General features: G+C 46.8%; 1 protein-coding gene across 8 annotated transcripts in view; it reads left to right on the top strand.

Annotated features, from left to right (window-relative positions):
• The window catches only part of LOC139234067 (cocaine- and amphetamine-regulated transcript protein-like), a 54,198-nt gene extending 32,228 nt beyond the window's left edge, over positions 1-21,970 (top strand). For 7 of the 8 annotated variants that reach the window (XM_070864968.1, XM_070864970.1, XM_070864967.1 and 4 more), the window contains 3 exons: positions 13,172-13,558; positions 16,028-16,111; positions 21,517-21,970. In XM_070864968.1, coding sequence (XP_070721069.1) covers positions 13,421-13,558; positions 16,028-16,111; positions 21,517-21,624 — 330 coding nt within the window. In that variant the 5' untranslated portion in view covers positions 13,172-13,420 and the 3' untranslated portion in view covers positions 21,625-21,970. Of the gene's footprint in view, positions 1-12,053; positions 12,282-13,171; positions 13,559-16,027; positions 16,112-21,516 lie in introns of those variants that run through there. The other variant, XM_070864972.1, reaches the window with a different exon arrangement.
• The last annotated feature ends 402 nt before the right edge of the window (positions 21,971-22,372 follow it).

The raw sequence follows: 22,372 nt of genomic DNA, 5'->3' as shown, positions 1-22,372 counted from the left end.
ACGCCTTCTACCATCCTGGTATTTTTTTTAAATTCATTCACGGGATGTGGACATCGCTGGCAAGGCCAGCATTTATGGGGAGTGGGCAGGGAAGTGGAGTTGAGGCCAAGACCAGATCAGCCACGATCTCATTGAATGGCGGAGCAGGCTCAAGGGGCCAAATGGCCGACTCCTGCTCCTATTTCTTAAGTTCTTATTGCCCATCCCAGTGAGATGCCTTCTTGAATACAACTGAGCGGCTTACTAGACCATTTCACGGTACAACGATAATGGAGTTGTTGACTTATCATTCGCAATCAATTTTCATCAATAAATCTACAACAGACCCAGACACGACACGATTAAAATCCCAATGGTTTTGAGAGCTTGGGGAACCGTTGGGATTCTGGGCCCCAAAGCCAAGAGTGGTGCTGGGTGAGCCAAGCTGGCACACTTGTCAATTCACAGCACTAATCTGTCACCACACAATGAAACAATTTTAAAATGGTGCGGTTTATGAATTCTTGGGGGCTGAAATTCGGTTGATAACGCCACCTGTTAGTGCCGGACGGAGAGGGGTGGCTAACGGGCAGCAAAGGACTTACCGTCGGCGGCGACCGGATTCCTGGGCTCACGGTAAATTTAGTTGGGCGGTGGGAGTGGCGCCAAGAGGTACCGCTGTGCGCTCTGCCGCCGCCCGTGTGGTGATGTCATCGAGCGTGCAACGCCCCCTTGCCACCGCGGCTGCGATATTCGGTGAGTGCAGTGGCCTTACCGGCAGGCGTCCATACAGCCGGGGAAAGGTGGTGGGACATCGTGGGTCCCGGGACAGGAGCATCCAGAGATCAAGGTAACATAGAAATTTACAGCGCAGAAGGAGGCCATTTCGGCTCAGCGTGTCCACGCCGGCCGACAAAGAGCCGCACGGCCCTTGGTCAGCAGCCCTAAAGGTTACATATAAACCTATGAACAATGACGGAAAGGTAAAGAGCACCCAGCGCAACCAGTCCGCCTCACATAACTGCGACACCCCTTATACTGAAACATTCTACACTCCACCCCAACCGGAGCCATGTGATCTCCTGGGAGAGGCAAAAACCAGATAAAAACCCAGGCCAATTTAAGGAGAAAAAATCTGGAAAAATTCCTCTCCGACCCATCCAGGCGATCAAAACTAATCCAGGAGATCACCCTGGCCGTATTCTATTCCCTGCAGTACTTACCATTATATCTGCACCGTCCAACATAAGTGGTTATCTTTAATTTTTTTCAGCATTTATGTATTAATGGGACCAGTGGGGAAGTGAGGGTGAGGGTCAGAAACTTAAAAACAATGTTTTTCATGTTGCGTAACGGCAGCCTAGCGTGGGGAAATTCGGTCGGCCTCCTGAGTTACCGCTCCATTGGCGCCCAAGGGTGAGTGTGCAATGCCACTTTTAGCTCTGCTCTCTCATCTTTGGGCCGGAAAACGGAATTTGGCAGTTTGAGGCGGTGATTACTGCCTGGCGTTAAAATTATCACTCAGCCAGTGACACCCCCTCAAACACGGCGGGACCGAATTTCGAGCCCTTGGTGTTTTGAATAACCAGCTCTACAATAACTTTGTGAAAAAGAACTGCTTGGGCCAATTCAGGAAAAACTCCAGGAAACACAATTGAACTGAGCAAGCTTCAGGCAACCTCAATTATTCATCATATATCACTAGATGCACTTAACTAATCTTTCACTCCCTCCCCCACCGCCAACCACCTCTCACCCAACTCGTTGATATGTCCCATTGTCTTTAGGAAAATAGAACCTCACGGGACTGGAAAAGAGAATTTCTATCCATTAGGGAAGGTTCCAAAGGTCAGAGTCCTCATAACCTGCTTCATCTCTCAATACCTTCAGTAGCCCTGTCGGCCAAAACCTCATCGTCCACTTGGAATTTACAACTGCACCTCTTGGCTGATCTAAGTTGGGGTAGGAGTTGGGATGTTGCCAGGGACAGAGAAAAACACTCACCTGGGGCTTCCTGCTACTGATCACTATCCAGTGACTACTGCTGGAGAGAGTGTTTGCATATGCGCATGAGTGTGTGCATGCGCGTGTGCCAGAGTGCGTGTGTGCACATGTGTGTGCGTGTGTTAGTGTGCCTATGTGTCTATGCACATGTGCGTCCATGTGTTAACAGGTACACATGCACAGGCACATGAACACACGTGCACACATGCACAGGCACATGAACACACGCACACACATGTGCACACAAGCACATGCACACACACATGTGCATATGCACACACTCTCCCCAGCGCGTGTGTGTGTGTGTGCATACATGTGTGCTTGTGTGTGCATGTGTATGTGCGCGCACGTGTGTGTAAGCGCGTGTGCTTGTGCGTCTGTGTACATGTGTGTGCATGAGCGTGTGCGTGCCCGTGTGTTAAATTAACAATAAGTGAGGTAATGGTTGGGAATAGCAAGCAAGGGGTTTAAGAGACTGATTGAAGTAAAGAGTTACATAGTTTGGAGCTCCTGGGAAAGAATGAGTTGGAGAAGATGGCGAACTGATTTTAATACATTGATGAGCGCATGAGCATATAGAATTGACTCTCTGGAGCATTGGCAGAACAAGAGGGAAATAATGTTCGGGAAGCAAATTGCAGTTAAAGCTGTTGAACAGTCAAGCTGGGAAGTAGAAGAATCGCGGTCAGGAGGGTATACACTGTTATAAGAAACTCACACACAGTCCAGAGAAATACACGGAGAAGTGAACCGAATATGTGGGAGAGATCAGAGAGACAAATTACATTGAAAAAATAATCAGACGAACAAGGATCAAAGTGCGGAGATTCAAAGAGCAATTTGCTACTTCACGGTGGGGTGGGATTGGTAATATTGTGGAGGAAAACATTTCTTCCTCACTAGGTTCGTGTGAATGCTTATGTAACCTTTTATGTGGTTCAAACTGTGCACAATGACAAAACGACATGGTTAGCACAACAAAGAGCTTAACCCTTACTCTGCCACAGAAACAGGATCTCGATTGGCGTTAGAAAGAAAAAAGAAAGACTTGCATTTATATAGCGCCTTTCACTACCACCGGATGTCCCAAAGCGCTTTACAGCCAATGAAGTACTTTTTGAGGTGTAATCACTGTTATAATGTGGGAAATGCGGCAGCCAATTTGCACACAGCAAGCTCCCACAAACAGCAATGTGATAACGATCAGGCAATCTGTTGTTGTGATGTTAATTGAGGGTTAAATATTGGCCCCGTGACACCGGGGATAACTCCCCTGCTCTTCTTTGAAATAGTGCTCTGGGATCTTTTATGTCCCCCTGAGAGAGCAGACGGGGCCTCGGTTTAACATCTCAACCGAAAGACGGCACTTCTGATAGTGTGGCATTCCCTCAACACTGCACTGGGAGTGTCAGCCTAGATTTTTGTGCTCAAGTCCCTGGAGTGGGACTTGAACCCGCAGCCTACTGACTCAGAGGCGAGTGTGCTATCCTCTGAGCAACAGCAATAAATACTATAACCACTGCTGACAAGCGCAGTGCACAAAGTGGGGGACTATGTGGCAATTTTTAAAACCCCTTGGGGCTGCCGAGATCTTTCATGCAGCCAGCACATAACTCCAGTCCCAACCCTACCTGGCTTGTCCTATACCTGACTCCAGTTACACCTTAGTTGGTTGACCGCTATTGCTCTGTGAATTGGCCCTGAAAGCCACTCAATCATAAACACAACTGCGACAAGAAACATAGAAACATAGAAAATAGGTGCAGGAGTAGGCCATTCGGCCCTTCAAGCCTGCACCACCATTCAATAAGATCATGGCTGATCATTCACCTCAGTACCCCTTTCCTGCTTTCTCGCCATACCCCTTGATCCCTTTAGCCGTAAGGGCCATATCTAACTCCCTCTTGAATATATCCAATGAACTGGCATCAACAACTCTCTGCGGTAGGGAATTCCACAGGTCAACAACTCTGAGTGAAGGAGTTTCTCCTCATCTCAGTCCTAAATGGCTTATCCCTTATCCTTAGACTGTGTCCTCTGGTTCTGGACTTCCCCAACATCGTGAACATTCTTCCTGCATCTAACCTGTCCAGTCCCGTCAGAATTTTATATGTTTCTATGAGATCCCCTCTTATCCTTCTAAACTCCAGTGAATACAGGCCCAGTCGATCCAGTCTCTCCTCATATGTCAGTCCTCCACCATCATCTTCTCCGGGGCAACTCAGGATGGGCAATAAATGCAGCCATAGAAACATAGAAAATAGGTGCAGGAGTAGGCCATTCGGCCCTTCGAGCCTGCACCGCCATTCAACAAGATCATGGCTGATCACCCACCCCAGCACCCCCACCGGCCCCCCCTCCACACCCCCCCGACCCCCCCAGCCGCAAGGACCACATCCAACTCCCCCCCAAACACATCCAATGAACCGGCATCAACGACTCTCCGTGGCAGGGAACCCCACAGGCCAACAACTCCCCGAGTGAAGACTCTCCCCATCCCAACCCCAAACAGCCCACCCCCCCCCATCCCAAGACCGTGCCCCCCCACCCGGGCTCCGGACCCACCCAACACCGGGGAACACTCCCCCTGCACCCAACCCAACCCGCCCCGTCCCGTCAGAATCCTTCCCAAATGCCGAACACCCCCCGGATGTCGAGCCCCCGGCCCCGGCCACCCCGGAGCCACGCCCCCGCGACGCCAACCACACCACATCCACCAACCGCCATCTGCGCAGTCAACCCGCCCACCCCACTCCGAACACTCCCCAGGCCTACCCCTCCAACACACTTCGCCCCCCCAGACCTCCGCTGCAATGTGGTACCAACATCCTGCATATGGCGCATCATTTTCTGTAGAACCACTTGCCTCGATAACAAAGACTTACAACTCTTTTGATTGGAGAACAAATTAAACAGTTAAATCAAGTGCCCCCCCGATCTGGGGGACACTCCAGACACTTATAACTGCCCTCTTTTTTCCTTTTTTTTTGTTTTTTTGGGGGGTTTTTTTTGGTTTTTTTGTGGGTTCTTTTGGGCACTAAAATCAAAAACTTTTTTTCCAAGTGCCCCCTATAAAAGGGGGGGGGGGGACACTAAAAACACCGGCAATTAAAACAAATTAAACTTTAAAACATAAAATCAAATTAAAATTTAGTTGCCGGGGGTGATGATACACTCCAGTCCCTCCGGTGCCCACCTCTCGCGGAAGGCCGCGAGCGTACCGGTGGACACCGCGTGCTCCATCTCCAGGGACACCCTGGCTGCACCAGCTCTACAACTCTTTTGGAAACAAAATTAAACATTTAAATCAAGAGCCCACCCCCGCAATCTGGGGAACAGTCCAAACATTTTTCCAGGCCCTTTTTTCTTTTTTTTTCTTTTTTGGGGGGTTTTGTTGTGTTTTTTTTGGGAGGGGGGTTTTGGGCCTTAAAACCGTAAATTTACAAGCGCCCCCTATAAAAGGGGAGAGGGACACTAAAACCCAGCACAATAAACAAATTAAACTTTAAAACATATAAAATCAAATTAAAATGTGGTTGCTGGGGGTGATGATGCACTCCAGTCCCTCCGGCGCCCACCTCTCGCGGATGGCCGCAAGCGTACCGGTGGACACCGCATGCTCCATCTCCAGGGACACCCTGGCTGCACCAGCTGTACAAATACATTACGACAGAATTTCTTCCCGAAAGGACAGCAGTGAACCAGATGGGTTTTTACAACGATCTGGTAGTTTCATGACTGACACAAACTTTTTAATTCCAGATTTTATTTGATGAACTGAATTTAAATTCCACACAAGTGCCGGGGTGGGATTCGAACTCATGTCTCCGGATCATCAGTCCAGACCTCTGGATTACCAGTCCTCCCCGCCTCCCATGGTTGAACAGCGTGCTCACTCGCAAGACTGGTACAAGAAGAATGCGGCACTGAAAAGGAAGCTGTAGAAATCGGCCCAGGCTCCCAGTCAGGGTGGCCTCCTTCTGTATGATTGTATGAGCATCCTCAGAGCGGGAGGCAGAAAACCGAGGAAAGGACCCCTCCTGCATCGTTTTCCATGGCCGCAATCCCCTTCAGCTTAAAGAAACGCTGGGCTCCTTGGAGATAGAAACATAGAAACATAGAAAATAGGTGCAGGAGTAGGCCATTCGGCCCTTCGAGCCTGCACCGCCATTCAATGAGTTCATGGCTGAACATGAAACTTCAGTACCCCCTTCCTGCTTTCTCGCCATACCCCTTGATCCCCCGAGTAGTAAGGACTATATCTAACTCCTTTTTGAATATATTTAGTGAATTGGCCTCAACAACTTTCTGTGGTAGAGAATTCCACAGGTTCACCACTCTCTGGGTGAAGAAGTTTCTCCTCATCTCAGAGATTGTGGAGCCCAGGAGGGGTTAACCGATCCAAAGAACGGCAAATAAGTAGGGGGAAGGGAGGGAGGATAGATAATAATGACTATTAAATCACAAACAGCCATTTCAAATGCTTCCCTTTGGCTTGCGGCTGGGAACAATCAAGCTAAAATTCTTTTAGCGTCTACGGGAATCATTGAGAAGAATAGAGATCCCCAAAGACCTTATTACAGGTACTGCCAAAACAAGCTATAATCAACGACCGATCTCCTGCTTCGACGACTGAACATCAACGCCGCTGCTTCTTGTATTCCTGCAAGCTGCCATGACAACCTTGAGGCTAAGACTGTGACAATTAGCTTTATTAAGCATCCCATGTCAAATTAACAAGGCAGAAGCAAAGAAAGAAAATAAGTTAGCGAGATAAGTGCACCAGAGCACGGCTGTACAGATCCCACCGCAGGAATGAGAGCACGTACTGCTCTGTGAGCTAACTGATAATAATTGCTGGTCTTTGAGGGCAGCTTTGTTCTGATGCTCGATGGGTAATGAACTGAAATTGTAGAAATTGTTTCTTTATTGCCTTTTCACTTTCTCTATTTACTTTATCGCTCGAAGCTTTATTTTCAAGGCAATTGATTTAGTTCTCTGATTCGCATTAATTCCTCTTTCAAGCCAAAGAACGGATTGCTATCAACTCACAAGTGAGTTTTAAGAATTTGCTAAAATGTCCCCGCAGTCTTTGGTGGCGAATGTTGCATACACTGCGATGACAACCTGTTTCAGAGGATTTAATGAAGGTTTGCAGAGACTTATGGCATCTCTGCTGCTTTATGATCTGTTTATAGAGTGGAACCACTGGATTCGGTTCAACTATATGTGGTCGGGCTGCTGATGCTAAGGAATTCGCCTCAATTGTATTGCAGAGCACCAGTGACAACATTGGAACAACTGCCATGCAGATATGCCGTTTCCAAGCAGACGCACTGCAGCATCTTGCCAAGGCTTCTTCGGCAGCACCTCCCAAACCCGCGACAAGGGAAGCAGGCGCATGGGAACACCACCACCTCCATGTTCCCCTCCGAGTCACACACACCATCCCAACTTGGAAAGATATTGGCCGCTCCTTCATCGTCGCTGGGTCAAAATCCTGGAACTCCCTCCCTAACAGCACTGTGGGAGCACCTTCTCCACACGGACTGCAGCAGTTCAAGAAGGCGGCTCACCACCACCTTCTAAAGGGGCAATTAGGGATCATAAGAACATATGAACATAAGAATTAAGAGCAGGAGTGGAGAGAAAGCAGGAGCGGGGTACTGAAGTTGCATGATCAACCATGTCCACATTCTCCACTCTGCTTTTCATTGGATATATTCAAGAGGGAGTTAGATATGGCCCTTGCGGCTAAAGGGATCAAGGGGTATGGAGAGAAAGCAGGAAAGGTGTACTGAAGGAATCATCAGCCATGATTTTATTGAATGGTGGTGCAGACTCGAAGGGCCGGATGGCCTACTCCTGCACCTATTTTCTATACAGCCTCTCGAGCCTGCTCCGCCATTCAATAAGCGCATGGCTGATCTAATCCTGGCCTCATCTCCACTTCCCTGCTCGCTCCCCATAACATAAGAACATAAGAACTAGGAGCAGGAGTAGGCCGTACCGTCCCTCGAGCCTGCTCCGCCGTTTAATACTGTTGGAGTGGATTTTCAGACATAGCAAAGCAGGATGGGGTAAGCCACCATTAAATGAACTTTGTACCAAGAAGCCTATCTGCTGTCCCTGATATGAACAGTGCAGCAACAAGTGACTCCTGACCAGGTGCAGGCCACTGTTTCATAGAAAGCTTTGCAACAGAATAACTAACCACAAAAGAAGATACAGAGGAAGGACCCCAAACTCACGCCATGCTATCAGGTTTCACTAGGACTAAAAAGTTGTATGTAAATGAATTGCGTTGCCATATGGATTGATTGGTTGTATGTAAATGAATTTAAATGATTGTATTCCGCCCCCTGTAAACTGCTTATAACCCCGCGGCACAAGGCACTCGGGGAGAAGGTGATTCGCAGGTCGCGGGATCTCAACTCTTCTCCCAGAGCTCTGTTAGCAATAAAGTTGTCTCTCTTACTTTACTAGAGTCTATGTGAATTTATTTTCACTAACAATACGATCATGGCTGATCCGATCATGGACTCAGGTCCACTTCCCTGCCCGCTCCCCATAACCCATTAATCCCTTATCAGTTAAGAAACTATCTATCTCTGTCTTAAATTTATTCAATGTCCCAGCTTCCACAGCTCTCTGGGGCATCGAATTTCACAGATTTACAACCCTCTGAGAGAAGAAATTCTTCCTCATCTCAGTTTTAAATGACTCCCTTGGCTGGGCAATAAATGCCGGCCTTGTCAGCGACGTCCATATCCCGGAACAATTTTTTTAGAAAGATGTGCTGCTGCCTTCCCTTAGTACTGCCATACACTAAGTGGCTCAGATTAAGAGCTGATGAGTGGATTGGGACTCAATCCTACAACTGTCTCTTTCTCTCTCACACTGAGAACTGATGCACTAATGCTCAGTATCATCACACCGCTCATAAACATGCATAATATTAATACCGCACTGCAGTGTGGTGCCTGAAATACTGAAGTTATTTATTTTCCAGCAATAAAGCACACCGAATCACTCTCCTTTCAGCAATATCACAAGCAACCGCACAACTTTTCATCAATTGTGGTATTCCCTATTTTGGAAATTCTGTAGTTAATTGTACATTTATAAAAAAGCATTTTTAATTCTGTTTTTAGTAATTAGTTCCTCACTAATTACTGTAGCACATTTTCTCCTTCAAATGTTTTTACTTTACAAACGAACTGTTAATTTTCAAACAAGTGTGTAGCTAATATTTTCTGCCTTCTGGAAGACGATGAGTTAGACTAGGAGAAGGTGCAATGTGTCATCCTCTCACCACTAGGTTAAGTGAGTGGGCAAGGACGTGGCAGATGGAATATAATGAGGAGAAATGTGAAGTTATCCACCTTTTGGTAGGAAAAATATATAAGTAGAATAAGTTTTAACTGGTGAGAGATTGTGAAATGTTGGTCTTCAGAGGGACCTGGATGTCCTTGTACGCCAATCACGGAAAGTTAACATTCAGGTACAGCAAGCAATTAGGAACGCAAATGGTATGTTGGCCTTTATTACAAAAGGATTGGCATTTAAGAGTAAAGAGGTCTTACTGCAATTATATAGGGCCCTGGTGAGACCACACCTGGAGAATCTAAAACTTGTGACAGTCTCAGAATAAGGGGTCGGCCATTTAGGACTGATTTGAGGAGAAACTTCTTCACTCAGAGGGTGGTGAATCTTTGGAATTCTCTGCCCCAGAGGGCTGTGGATGCTCAGTCGTTGAGTATATTCAAGACAGAGATCGATAGATTTTTGGATGCTAAGGGAATTAAGGGATATGGGGATCGGGCGGGAAAGTAGAGTTGAGGCCGAAGATCAGCCATGAGCTCATTGAATGGCGGAGCAGGCTCGAGGGGCCAAATGGCCGACTCCTGCTCCTAATTCTTATGTTCTTATGAGTCTAATTTCAATATAGCAAGGTCGAGGAGAAGAAATGCAGGTAGGACCAAATATGTGCGGGTAGAAATTCAGTAGTGCCCCGTTTGGGGGCAGTAACAGCGGGGAGGTGCGAGACTTAGCGGCAGGCGCTGAAGTCTCGCCCCTCTCCAAAAGTTTGGGTTACCGTCCCCGGAAGGAAGTGGAGCGCTTAAATCAATGTTGCACACTGGGCCGCGCAGCAGGCTCTGCAAAGTAAAGAGAGACCTACCTGGACCTCAAGCAGAGCGCCGGGCTGAGCGATTGCGGCCAGAATCCCGCGAAGAAGCCGCATCAACAGCGCCAACAAGAAGGTAAGTTTTGAAAAACTTCTCGCTCGGCCTGTAATTTTCACCGCAGTAATGGCCGGAGGAGCGATCCGCGCCTCCTGCAGCTGTCAGTGATTTCACCCGGCGCTGCTGCAGGGGGCGCAAGTAAATTTCGGGGCCGGTGTGGTGCGCGCGCTGATGACGCCACGCTCTCCGGGCGCAGGAGATCAGGGCGCGAAGCCGTGGCGCTGCCGCTAAACCCCGTCCAATATGGCGGGAGTCATTAACAGCGCCACGCCTAGTCAGTAGCTCATTCACTCCCCAACGGGAGGCATTAACGAGTAGCCTTTCTAGCCCTTGGAGTTTAGCAGGAACAAGAGAGAAAAGTTCAAATGATTATTGACTATACCTGAATTGATAAAATAGAGATGGACACAACATTAAACTGTTGGATTGGCTGTAAAAGCTGATGTATTTTCTAAAGAATCATTCAATTACTCGCTTGAGAAAACCAAGAGCTAAGCATAACTGAGAGAGTAGCCTCTTTATAGCTGGCGTAGCCAATATGGAAGGAAGCACTTTCATTAAATGCTGCTGAAAGATTCAATCAACAGCTTTCTTGCTTCGTAATGTCCAGGTGGCTTGATATTGAGGCACAAGGGTAAAAGCTCTTGTAAAGCAGCCAGCACACCGAGCTTAGCAATGAGGTGAATTGAATGAGCTAAATGGCTGTTTCCCATTCGACATTCATCATTGGGAAAAAAGCAACATATTTGCCCAATGTCAGCATCATGCAGTTCCAGGTTGGTTAGGTGTGAGAGTACATCTCAGAAGAGTTGCCCCAGTGTGTCATTCTTTCCATTTATTACTCCAGCAAACCACAGCAACCCCCTAAGTGACACTGCCAGTTTAGGGCCATGTGTTCATGCCCACAATACGCTGGGCGACAGTGCCAAAACTCTTGTCGAGTATGAATTGGACTTGAAATATGTCCAAGAGATGGAATGTCAGTGATCTGACACTGCTTGATGCTGACACTGGGTGAACAACATGGACCAATTTTAATTTCTCCAACAAATATTCACAGTTTTAATACATTTACAGGAAAGTAGAATGGGAAAACTACAGAGATACGGATGAGATTACAGACATAGGGAGCAGGTTAAAGAGATAAGGGGGGAGGTTACAGAGATAGAGAGGAGGTTACAGAGATAGGGAGGTGGTTACAGAGAGAGAGGAGGTTACAGAGATAAGGAGGAGGTTACAGAGATAGGGAGGTGGTTACAGAGATAGTGAGGAGGTTACAGAGGTAGGGAGGTGGTTACAGATATAGTGAGGAGGTTACAGAGAGAGGGAGGAGGTTACAGAGAGAGGGAGGAGGTTACAGAGATAGTGAGGAGGTTACAGAGAGAGAGGAGGTTACAGAGATAAGGAGGAGCTTACAGAGATAGGGAGGTGGTTACAGAGATAGTGAGGAGGTTACAGAGCTAGGGAGGTGGTTACAGATATAGTGAGGAGATTACAGAGAGAGGGAGGAGGTTACAGAGAGAGGGAGAAGGTTACAGAGAGAGGGAGAAGGTTACAGAGAGAGGGAGGAGGTTACAGAGATAGGGGGAGGTTACAGAGATAGGGGGAGGCTACAGAGATAGTGAGGAGGTTACAGAGATGGGGGGAAGTTATAGAGATGGGGGGAGGTTACAGAGATAGTGAGGAGGTTACAGAGATAGGGGGGAGGCTACAGAGATAGTGAGGAGGTTACAGAGATAGTGAGGAGGTTACAGAGATGGGGGGAGGCTACAGAGATGGGGGGAGGCTACAGAGATAGGGGAGGTTACAGAAATAGTGAGGAGGTTACAGAGAGAGGGAGGAGGTTACAGAGAGGGAGGAGGTTACAGAGATAGGGGGGAGGTTACAGAGATAGGGAGAGGCTACAGAGATAGTGAGGAGGTTACAGAAATAGATCCTTTCCTTATATATTCCTAATAGGTAACTGGAAAAGGAAAAGGAAAAAGAATAGAGAAAATAACAGAAACAGAAAGATGGAAGCGCTTTGGTCAGCAAAAACCTGATAAATGAATGGTGAGACTGACTGTGATAAAGGATATGTTTCGAACGGCCTGAAATCTCTTAATTTGTTGAAGTTATTTTCGTTTGCTGAGGAAATGCTTGATTGTCTTGCCATTTCCTTGTGTCTACCCAACGGTGTTCAGTAACCAAAGGTGTGCTCAGGACAATGCTGGCTTCTCTCGTCTTCAGAAGCTGAGGAACACAGAACTGAACACCTTTTAACTGTGCAAAGGATGAGGGAAATAGCAAACAGAGTTGGTGACATGTTTAACAAGGTACAGACACTGCCTCATCCAGAGTACCATTTACATTAAACCTACTTTAAACAATGTAAAAACACATTCAGGACATGTTAGAATGTCTAAAAATGTGACCTTATATATACATTTCCAATAATGATACAAAAGCGTCTCAGTTTAGATTGAAAGATGACATGTCCCCGAGTTAGAGGGTGAAATCTTTTTTTAAAATCACTATCTTGTTAGTCGGAGATTGTTAGTCTTATAGAAACATAGAAAATAGGTGCAGGAGCAGTCCATTCGGCCCTTCAAGCCTGCACCACCATTCAATAAGATCATGGCTGATCATGCACCTCAGTACCCCTTTCCTGCTTTCTCTCCATACCCCTTGATCCCTTTGGCTGTAAGGGCCACATCTAACTCCCTTTTTGAATATATCTAACGAAAAAATATATATAACAGACATAGAAACATAACATAGAAACATATATATATTATATATTTATAAAGCTAAGAGGTTAACTTTGGGATATATTTTGCTTTATTCCTGTGTTCGGCATTCAATTCCATTGCGATGTGCGCCACAATGTAGGACTTGGTAAAGCAAGGTGGTGCTGGACAATCGCCATCTATTTCCACCACACCCACGGTTGTGCTTTGCAGATCAAATAAATGGAAGAGCAGAGTCGGTGTGTGAAGGTTCCCTTTTGACAATCCCCACCCCACCTTTGGAGAGAGATGGAATAAGCTGCCAGCACGGGTCGCAATCGCACCGCCCCTCGTACGCGTTAAGCTGGGGCAAGTTCGCGGGCTATAAAAAGAAGTCGATGCCCCTGCGCCGAGAGAGAGCAGACCAGAGCAGAGAGAGCTCACCTCGCTGGACCTCCCCAGCTCGCCAGTCACTTCAGCACCATGGAAAGCTGGGGCTTGTACGCCCTGCTGCTGTGCACCAGCCTCCTGCTCCTGCACTGCCAGGGACAGTCGAGAGAAGCCACCTCCGCAGAAGACTACCCGCCCAAGAAGCACAGCGCATCCGCCGAGAAGGAGCTGGTGAGTCAACTTTTATCTGCATTTTCTCCCACTGCATCAGCCTAACTTTGCGCCTTCTCCTCTCCCTTTCTCCAAATCCTGCCTCTCTCCTCCCCTGCACAGAGCGGCTCAGCTCTCCAATCTGCTTGCACCGCGGTTATTTAAGGGTCCAGCTGACAAAACCATTTTCAAGCGAAATCTTCATTTCAGTTCCAAAATTCCAGCTTATTCGAGCTGCATTTCTTTTTAGCCTTGTCTCGTTTCCCCCAATGCATTTAATTTCCCATTAGAAAAAAATATTGATATCCCCCTTTCGAAAGAGTATATAAATATAATTGTAACAGGAACATACATCCCCTTACATAAACTACATGCTTTCATTAATTGCACGGATCTCGCAATCTTCCATGTCAAGATCTAGCCGGTCTACCTATGTCTGTTGCAATTATAACCCACGTTTGGAAATTCTGTCTGGTCCAGAGGCGGCAACACCTTCTTGTAGTGTAGAGCTCCACTAAAATACTTGCTTATTTAAAATGATTGAACCCGTTCTATGACTGCAACATCCCTGTTACATCTCTAACATGTTTTTTCCCAGTTCTGGTGAAAGGTTACTGACTTGAAATGTTTCCAGTTTTTAAATCCAGTTCTTTTTTTTTTAAATCCCCGCCTTTTCTCCTCAATTCCATTTCTTGGGACCCAGTTGCTCCAGCTTGTGCAGGTTGCAGTTCTGTCTGGTCTGCACGGAGTTTCTCTCTATCGAAAATCAGTAGTTTTCAGAAAGGAAGAGGATTGCAGGACAGCTCGGTGATTTATTGAGATTGGTGTCTTTGTATTTCTCTGACGGTCATTTACAAAACTTATTGATTAGAATAAAGAGTCTGGATCCAAGGATTCCAGGTAAGAGTCGTGGCAAACATTTGGAGAAAAGGCTTATTTGATTTCATAAAACAGTTTTTAAAAAAAAGCAAAGATGTCAAAATGTTAATAAAAGTGCATGTATAAATTCAGATTAAAGTTCAGACATCCGTGAATGATTTCAGCATCTTAACATTGCAGACACTTCTGGTAATAACCCATGTTTGGAAATTCTGTCTGCTCTATTCCGGAGTGTTGCAACACTTTCAATGACTTTCTCTCTCCACAGATGCTGCTGAGTCCAGTATTATCTCTTTATTTCCTCAAAGGAGTGCAGTGGATAGCGCCGACAAAGTTCCTACTTGTTTAAAACGATTGCAACCTCTCTATGATTGCACTATCCATGTTGCATCTCTTAACATTTTTCCAGTTCTGAAGCAGGGCCACCGACATGAAACGTTAACTCTGTTTCTCTCTCCACAGATGCTGCCTGACCCGCTCGTTTTTATTTTTCTGTGTGTTTATTTTTCTGTTTTTATTTCAGATTTAAATCAGATTTCCAGCAGCCCTTTTGCTTTTGCAATAGATATGCTTGAATAGGTGGACTGTAGATTTTAATATGGAAGATTGCGCAGTTAAAAGATTTAAGAGGACGTTATCTTTCATAATGTAAAATTATATTTAGACCTGCTTTGAAAAGGGACATCAATATCAAGGTTGAAAGAATATAGCTGTTACTTTGCCGTGACATAGTTGGAATGAGTGTGCTTGGATCAGTTTTAGCACTGAGACAGAAGGTTGTCTTGGAGCAAGCCCTACTCCAGGACTTGAGCAGACAATCTAGTCTAATATGTGATCATTCATTCTATTGTTGCTTGTGGGATCTTGCTGTGTGAAAAATAGCTTCTCGGCTAACCCACCCAACAGCAACTGAACAATGTGCTTCACCGTCTGCATAATATCTGCAGGGCTGAATGGCCAACTGCACCTATTTTCTATCGGCATAATATGATTCGATCCAGGTGAAGTGTCATGGGACCGTTCTGAAATATATTAAGGTCTTCCATAATTGTGAGTCTTTCTTTGAGATATCCATGTGTAACTTTAGATCCCGACAATCTAGAGGATCTAAAAGGCTAGAAGATCCATTGCGTATCAAAGTTTTATTGAGCATGTAATCTAAGCTGACTCTTCCAAGCAATACCGAGGAACTGCTGCATTGATGAAGGCACGCTTCTTCAGGTGAGACATTAAACCAAGGTTCTATCTCCCTGTTCCGATGGTTTAGGTTGACGTGAATATTTTGAGGGTGTTATCCAAGAAGGGTAGGGAGTGCTGCTGTCCTATCCAACATTTATCCCTCAAATGACCACCAAAAACAAGGGTAAGTGACCATTCGGCCTATTACTGTTTGTGGGACCTTGCTGTGCGCAAAATGGCTTTCATGTTAACCCACATAACTGCACAATGTGATTCAGTATCTGTCTAACATGATTCAGCCTACTTGAAGTGATGTGGGACTGTTCTGAAATATGATAAGATGCCACACAATTGCATGTTCTTTCCTTCTCTGAAACAGTTTGTCAAGTAGCAAGAGAATTTATTTTTAATAAAAATGTTATTTCTCAACAGTTCGAAGCCATGGAAGATATACTCGGGAGAATCCAGAACACCAGGTTTTCTTCCTACGAGAAGAAAGCTGGACAAATCCCGATGGTGAGTTTTAGACCAAACCATTGCGCTGGTTTTCTGCAGCAGAGATGAGAAAACTATGAAATCTTGAAATGAGAAATGGCCATTCAGCGCATCAAGCCCACTCCCTAAGGGTCAGCTACCCTCGGCTCTGAGTCAGAAGGTCGTGAGTTCAAGTCCCACTGCAGGGACACGAGCACAAATAAATCTAGGCTGACATTCGCAATGCGGTACTGAGGGAGTGCCACACTGTCGGAGGTGCCATCTTTTGGATGAGACATTAAACCGAGGCCCCGTCTGCCCTCTCAGGTGGATGTAAAAGATCCTGTGGTATTATTTCAAACAGGAGCAAGGGAGTTCTCCCCGGTGTCCTGGGGCCAATATTTATTCCTCAATCAACATCACTAAAACAGATTATCTGGTCATTATCTGATTGCTGTCTGTGGGAGCTTGCTGTGCACAAATTGGCTGCCGCGTTTCCTACATTACAACAGTGACTACACTTCAAAAATACTTCATTGGCTGTAAAGCACTTTGAGATGTCCGGTGGTTGTGAAAGGCGCTATATAAATCCAAGTCTTTCTACAATCCATCCCTCAATCATGAACTACGCCATCAAGATTTCTCCTAAGTCTATGCCAATCTAATACAGCTATTAATTTCACCTTCCCCTTTCTGAACAGGTATAGACAGTTCCTTTTTAAAGTTTTCATTGACTTTAAAGTATTCACTTCATTAACACTTAATGTTGCAACATCAGCTAGCGAAATGATTTCTATATTTCTTGACAATGGGTAAAATTAATTGCTTGGTGTTCTAATTCTTTTTGTTATACTAAAATATCATGTACACCCAAAAGTTAAAATTTTCAGTTGCCTCCCAGCTGCAGGCTACCAAAGTATTAGTTTTCCGTCACTGCTCTCCCTCCATTATTTAACACATAGGATGAGGGTTATTATATGCCTTTAGTATAAAATTCTTCAACTCATGTAATCCAGCATTGCTACAATATCCTAAGTAATTTAAAGATTTGAATCTCTGTAAGTGAAGGCAGCACTAACAATTGAGCTAATATTTTAATTACCCCCCCTCTCCCCCACAGCCCAATTATCTCTTTTCACCTCCTGAAGGAGTTGCTTCTTGCTGGAGTAACATGTCATAAGTGCTCAGTGCCCTTCATTACCTCAACCAAGGGCCTTTCTCTATACATGAGCTTAGACAGTGTAAGATTTGGATCACAGGTCACACACGGATTACCCAAAAGGATCTTAAGAGCTGTTAGGCATTTTATTAAAGAGCGGCAGTTATAAGCTTAATCAGATGCAATACGCGATTGAGATAGATATAGTAAACATACAACCTGTGACAGATGAGAACAATCTATGGCACAGGATCGGAACAGATGGACGTTGAGGCAGAACGGTGGTCTCTGAACACATCCCGAGCTGGTCAAGGTGTTAGGCCGAAGCCCGCATGAGATCCACCTTGAGGAAACTCCTCAGTCTGCCTATTTCTCTCTCTCGGTCGCCCATTTTTACACCTTATTTCGGTGGGCCGGTGGATACCATGCATCAATCATTTCTCACCCATTTAATTGTCCAATCACAGGGCAGAGGGTACCTATGAGCCAATTTTCTTCCTTATCTCTGTCTGAATGTCTTGCTGCCTTTCAAGAGACAGCTTGTTTACCTTTAAGGCTCCTTGCTAAATCCCTTATCGCCATAGCTAGACCTTGTAGGCCTGTTTTTCTCTCTCTGACCTCGCAACTCAGCTCTCTGTACAATCCTTCTCCTGACAGGACTGGAATCCTTCTGTGTCCTCAACTTAAGCAAACTGCTGAGCTGGGGAACCCATAACAGACAATTATTTCTTCCAGGTCGCGATTTCTTACAACAGTCAGTCGGCAGATTGTTCTATTGTGGGGCTCACAGCATCCAAAACCTTATTGAACCTGTTCTACACTGTCATAAGAACATAAGAAATAGGAGCAAGAGTTGGCCATGCAGCCCCTCGAGCCTGCTCTGCCATTTAATAAGATCATGGCTGATCTGATCATGGACTCAGCTCCACTTCCCCGCCCGCTCCCCATAACCCTTATCGTTTAAGAAACTGTCTATTTCTGTCTTAAATTTATTCAATGTCCCGGCTTCCACAGCTCTCTGAGGCAGTGAATTCCTCAGATCCACAACCCTCAGAGAAGAAATTTCTCCTCATCTCTGTTTTAAATGGGCGGCCCCTTATTCTAAGATCATGCCCTCTAGTTCTAGTCTCCCCCATCAGTGGAAACATCCTCTCTGCATCCACCTTGTCAAGCCCCCTCATAATCTTATACGTTTCAATAAGATCGCCTCTCATTCTTCTGAATTCCAATGAGTAGAGGCCCAACCTCCTCAACCTTTCCTCATAAATCAACCCCCTCATCCCCGGAATTAACCGAGTGACCCTTCTCTGAACTGCCTGTCGTGGCATTAACATCTGCTAACCGTGACTTCTATCCAACCAGCTCACTCACACACCAACCATTCAATCTCCTTGCAGAGGTTAAAAAAAACCTAATCCAATTTAGGAAATAAAAATTTGCCAGAGGCACCAAAGGCTTATTTGTACACAGTCTACATTGATAACAGCTCAATTACATCTTCTATTTGTGTTTGCCAATTTTTTTCTCCTTTCTCTCTCGTTCCTTCACCTGAAGGCAGAGTCTGGGGTTTTTTCTTCTGCACTTTGAGACATGCTAAGGAATCCCCAGCCTGCAATTATCACCCCATTCATTTCAATGACTGTAAAAGCAAGGGCTCCCAAACGGAGAATGGCAGTCACTTACACGACCATCATCATCACAGGCTGTCCCTCGAAATCGAGGAAGACTTGCTTCCACTCTAAAAGTGAGTTCTCAGGTGACTATACAGTGCAATTCGGGAATTACAGTCTCTGTCTGTCCCACCTGTGACAGTCATTGAAGGAAAGGGTGGGTGGGGAGTCTGGTTTGCCGCACGCTCCTTCCGTTACCTGCACTTGTTTGCTGCATGCTCTCGGCGACGAGACTCGAGATGCTCAGCGCCCTCCCTACCTTATAGGCAGCAAAAGGTTGTGGGTTGAAGCATCACTCCACAGTCTTGACCACATAAATCTAGACGGACACTGAGGGAGCTCCGCACTGTCGGAGGGGCAGTACTGAGGGAGCGCCGCACTGTCGGAGGGGCAGTGCTGAGGGAGCGCCGCACTGCCGGAGGGGCAGTACTGAGGGAGCGCCGCACTGCCGGAGGGGCAGTACTGAGGGAGCGCCGCACTGTCGGAGGGGCAGTGCTGAGGGAGCGCCGCACTGTCGGAGGGGCAGTGCTGAGGGAGCGCCGCACTGCCGGAGGGGCAGTGCTGAGGGAGCGCCGCACTTGCCGCACTGTCGGAGGGGCAGTACTGAGGGAGTGCCGCACTGTCGGAGGGGCAGTACTGAGGGAGCGCCGCACTGTCGGAGGGGCAGTACTGAGGGAGCGCCGCACTGCCGGAGGGGCAGTACTGAGGGAGTGCCGCACTGCCGGAGGGGCAGTACTGAGGGAGTGCCGCACTGCCGGAGGGGCAGTGCTGAGGGAGTGCCGCACTGTCGGAGGAGCAGTCCTTCAGATGAGAAGTCAAACCGAGGCCCTGTCTGCTCTCTCAGGTAAAAGATCCCACGGCACTATTTCGAAGAAGAGCAGGGGAGTTATCCCCGGTGTTCTGGGGCCAATATTTATCCCTCAACCAACATCACTAAAAAAAGATTATCTGGTCATTATCACATTGCTGTGTGTGGGAGCTTGCTGTGCACAAATTGGCTGCCGCGTTTCCCACATTACAACAGTGACTACACTCCAAAAAGTATTTAATTGGCTGTAAAGCACTTTGAGATGTCCAGAGCTCGTGAAAGGCGCTATATAAATGCAAGACTTTATTTTCTTTTACGCTGACACCTGGTTTCACAGGTGCTGGGCATATTTTGGCCCATTTCCCGCGTGTGAGCCGATTGCCAATGGATCGCCTGAGCATGGGGACGTCACAAGTCCGTGCGCATGTAGCTTGCAGCAGGAGTCGCTGGATAGCGATTGGGAGTGGGAAACTCGAACTGATGTCCCCCCTCCCGCCCCTCCCTGGCCCAGGAACTCTGAGTCCAGTCGCAGAACCCTCACTGACATTTCCTGGTTGAGTTCCCTCAACTCAACACAGACCAGGAAGTTGACCTGGGAACTTCTGATTGACACAGAACAGTTAACACACTGCCCTTACCAACTGAGCACCCCCCCTCACAAATACTTCCAATAAGCCATTAGTCAGATTCTAAACAGTCATATAACTAGCGTAGAGAAAAGACAGCAGGGGTTACTTTGGTGGATGAGTAAGTGCTTTACATCTTATGGAATAATCCATATATTTGTTTGGTTTGCACATCACAAATTTTCCTTAAAATATATGATTCCATTTCTTTATTACCTGTTGTTGTTATCTCCCAAAGAAGAAAGTCACTAGTTTTGAATTTTGAGGTTTCTGGGCCCCACCAATCTTAAACTGGTTGTCCAGAGCTGAATGAAATCAGTTTGGCATAGAATACAAGAGCAGGGAAGTTATGCTTGAACTGTATGAAACACTGGTTAGGCCACAGCTGGAGTACTGCATGCAGTTCTGGTCACCACATTACAGGAAGGATGTGATTGCACTGGAGAGGGTGCAGAGGAGTTGCCTGGACTGGAGAATTTTAGCTATGGGGAAAGATTGGATAGGCTGGGGTTGTTTTCTTTGCAACAGAGGAGGCTGAGGGGAGTCATTATTGAGGTGTATAAAATTATGAGGGGCCTGGATAGAGTGGATAGGATGGACCTATTTCCCTTAGCAGAGGGGCCAACAACCAGGGAGCATAGATTTAAAGTAATTGGTAGGAGGTTTAGAGGGGATTTGAGGGGAAATGTCTTCACCCAGAGGGTGGTGGGGGTCTGGGGTGGAACTCACTGCCTGAAAGGGTGGTAGAGGTAGAATTAGATGTAGTCCTTACTACTAGGGGGATCAAGGGGTATGGTGAGAAAGCAGGAATGGGGTACTGAGGTTGAATGTTCAGCCATGAACTCATTGAATGGCGGTGCAGGCTCGAAGGGCCGAATGGCCTACTCCTGCACCTAGTTTCTATGTTTCTACGTTTCTATGTTAACCCTCACCACATTTAAACAGTACCTGGATGCACACTTGAAGTGCCGTAACCTACAGGGCTACGGACCGAGAGCTGGAAAGTGGGATTGGGCTGGGCAGCTCTTTGTCGGCCGGCGTGGACACGATGGGCCGAAATGGCCTCCGTCCGTGCTGTAAATGTCTGTGATGCTATGATTCTCAGCGAGTTGCCATTTTAAGCGGGGCTGCAGCATCGAGTGTTGGAATCCCGACTGACAGCTGGTTCTGTTTCTGTTCCACAGTGTGACATTGGCGACCGATGCGCAGTCAAGCAAGGGCCGCGGATTGGTAAGCTGTGCGACTGTGCCAGAGGCACCACCTGCAACTCCTTCCTCCTCAAATGCATCTGACACCGCCCGGGAAACAAAGAGACAACCCGTGGACCCAAGAGAGGATCTCGAAGAGGGGAAAATGTACTCAGTCCGCATGCTATCCCTGAGCCAAAGTCAGAAGGAGTGGCGTTGAAGCGTCTGCTGATATTTTGCTAAAATGTGATCCGTGAATTTCCCCCCCGCTCCCAAAATTGTAACTTTCACTTGAAACTGATTATTGTAACAGTCACTCACAGTGTGCTCTGTCTCTCACCGACATTGATTGGTTGACACTATGTTAGATGTGAAATATGTCACTGAGCAAAACTCATATTTTCATTTGCCATTGTTAACCAAATAAATTATTACCTGTCGTCCTATTGCATTACCTGCATAGATTATTGCCCACTACTTCCTGCTAGATCATCATCATCATTATAGGCAGGCCCTCGAACGAGGATGACTCGCTTCCACGAGCTCACAGGTGTTTCGATGAAGGACCTGATGTTCCAGATCCTGAACTCCAATTGAAGGGGGTGGAAGATGCCTGTGGGTGGATTTGTTTAACGTGGGGTGACCGTTGCACACCAGCCACCACACGGGGCTTGACAGAGCTAGGTCTTGGTCCAGTGGCAAGGGTTAACCAGGACGACTGGAGACCAGCTCTGCTGCACGGACCCAGCGCGCTCACATATCGCACAGTGTGGGCTGGCCCGCACTGCCCCTGGGCCCTCGCCTCTTCTGGACCCCAAACCCTCCCCTGTCACACCTCCGTCACGATCTCTCG

Source organism: Pristiophorus japonicus, chromosome 21 (genome assembly GCF_044704955.1).
Source record: "Pristiophorus japonicus isolate sPriJap1 chromosome 21, sPriJap1.hap1, whole genome shotgun sequence".
NCBI classification, from domain to species: domain Eukaryota; kingdom Metazoa; phylum Chordata; class Chondrichthyes; family Pristiophoridae; genus Pristiophorus; species Pristiophorus japonicus.
The sequence above is the reverse complement of the archived record's forward strand: the minus strand, read 5'-3'. Positions and strand labels throughout refer to the sequence as shown.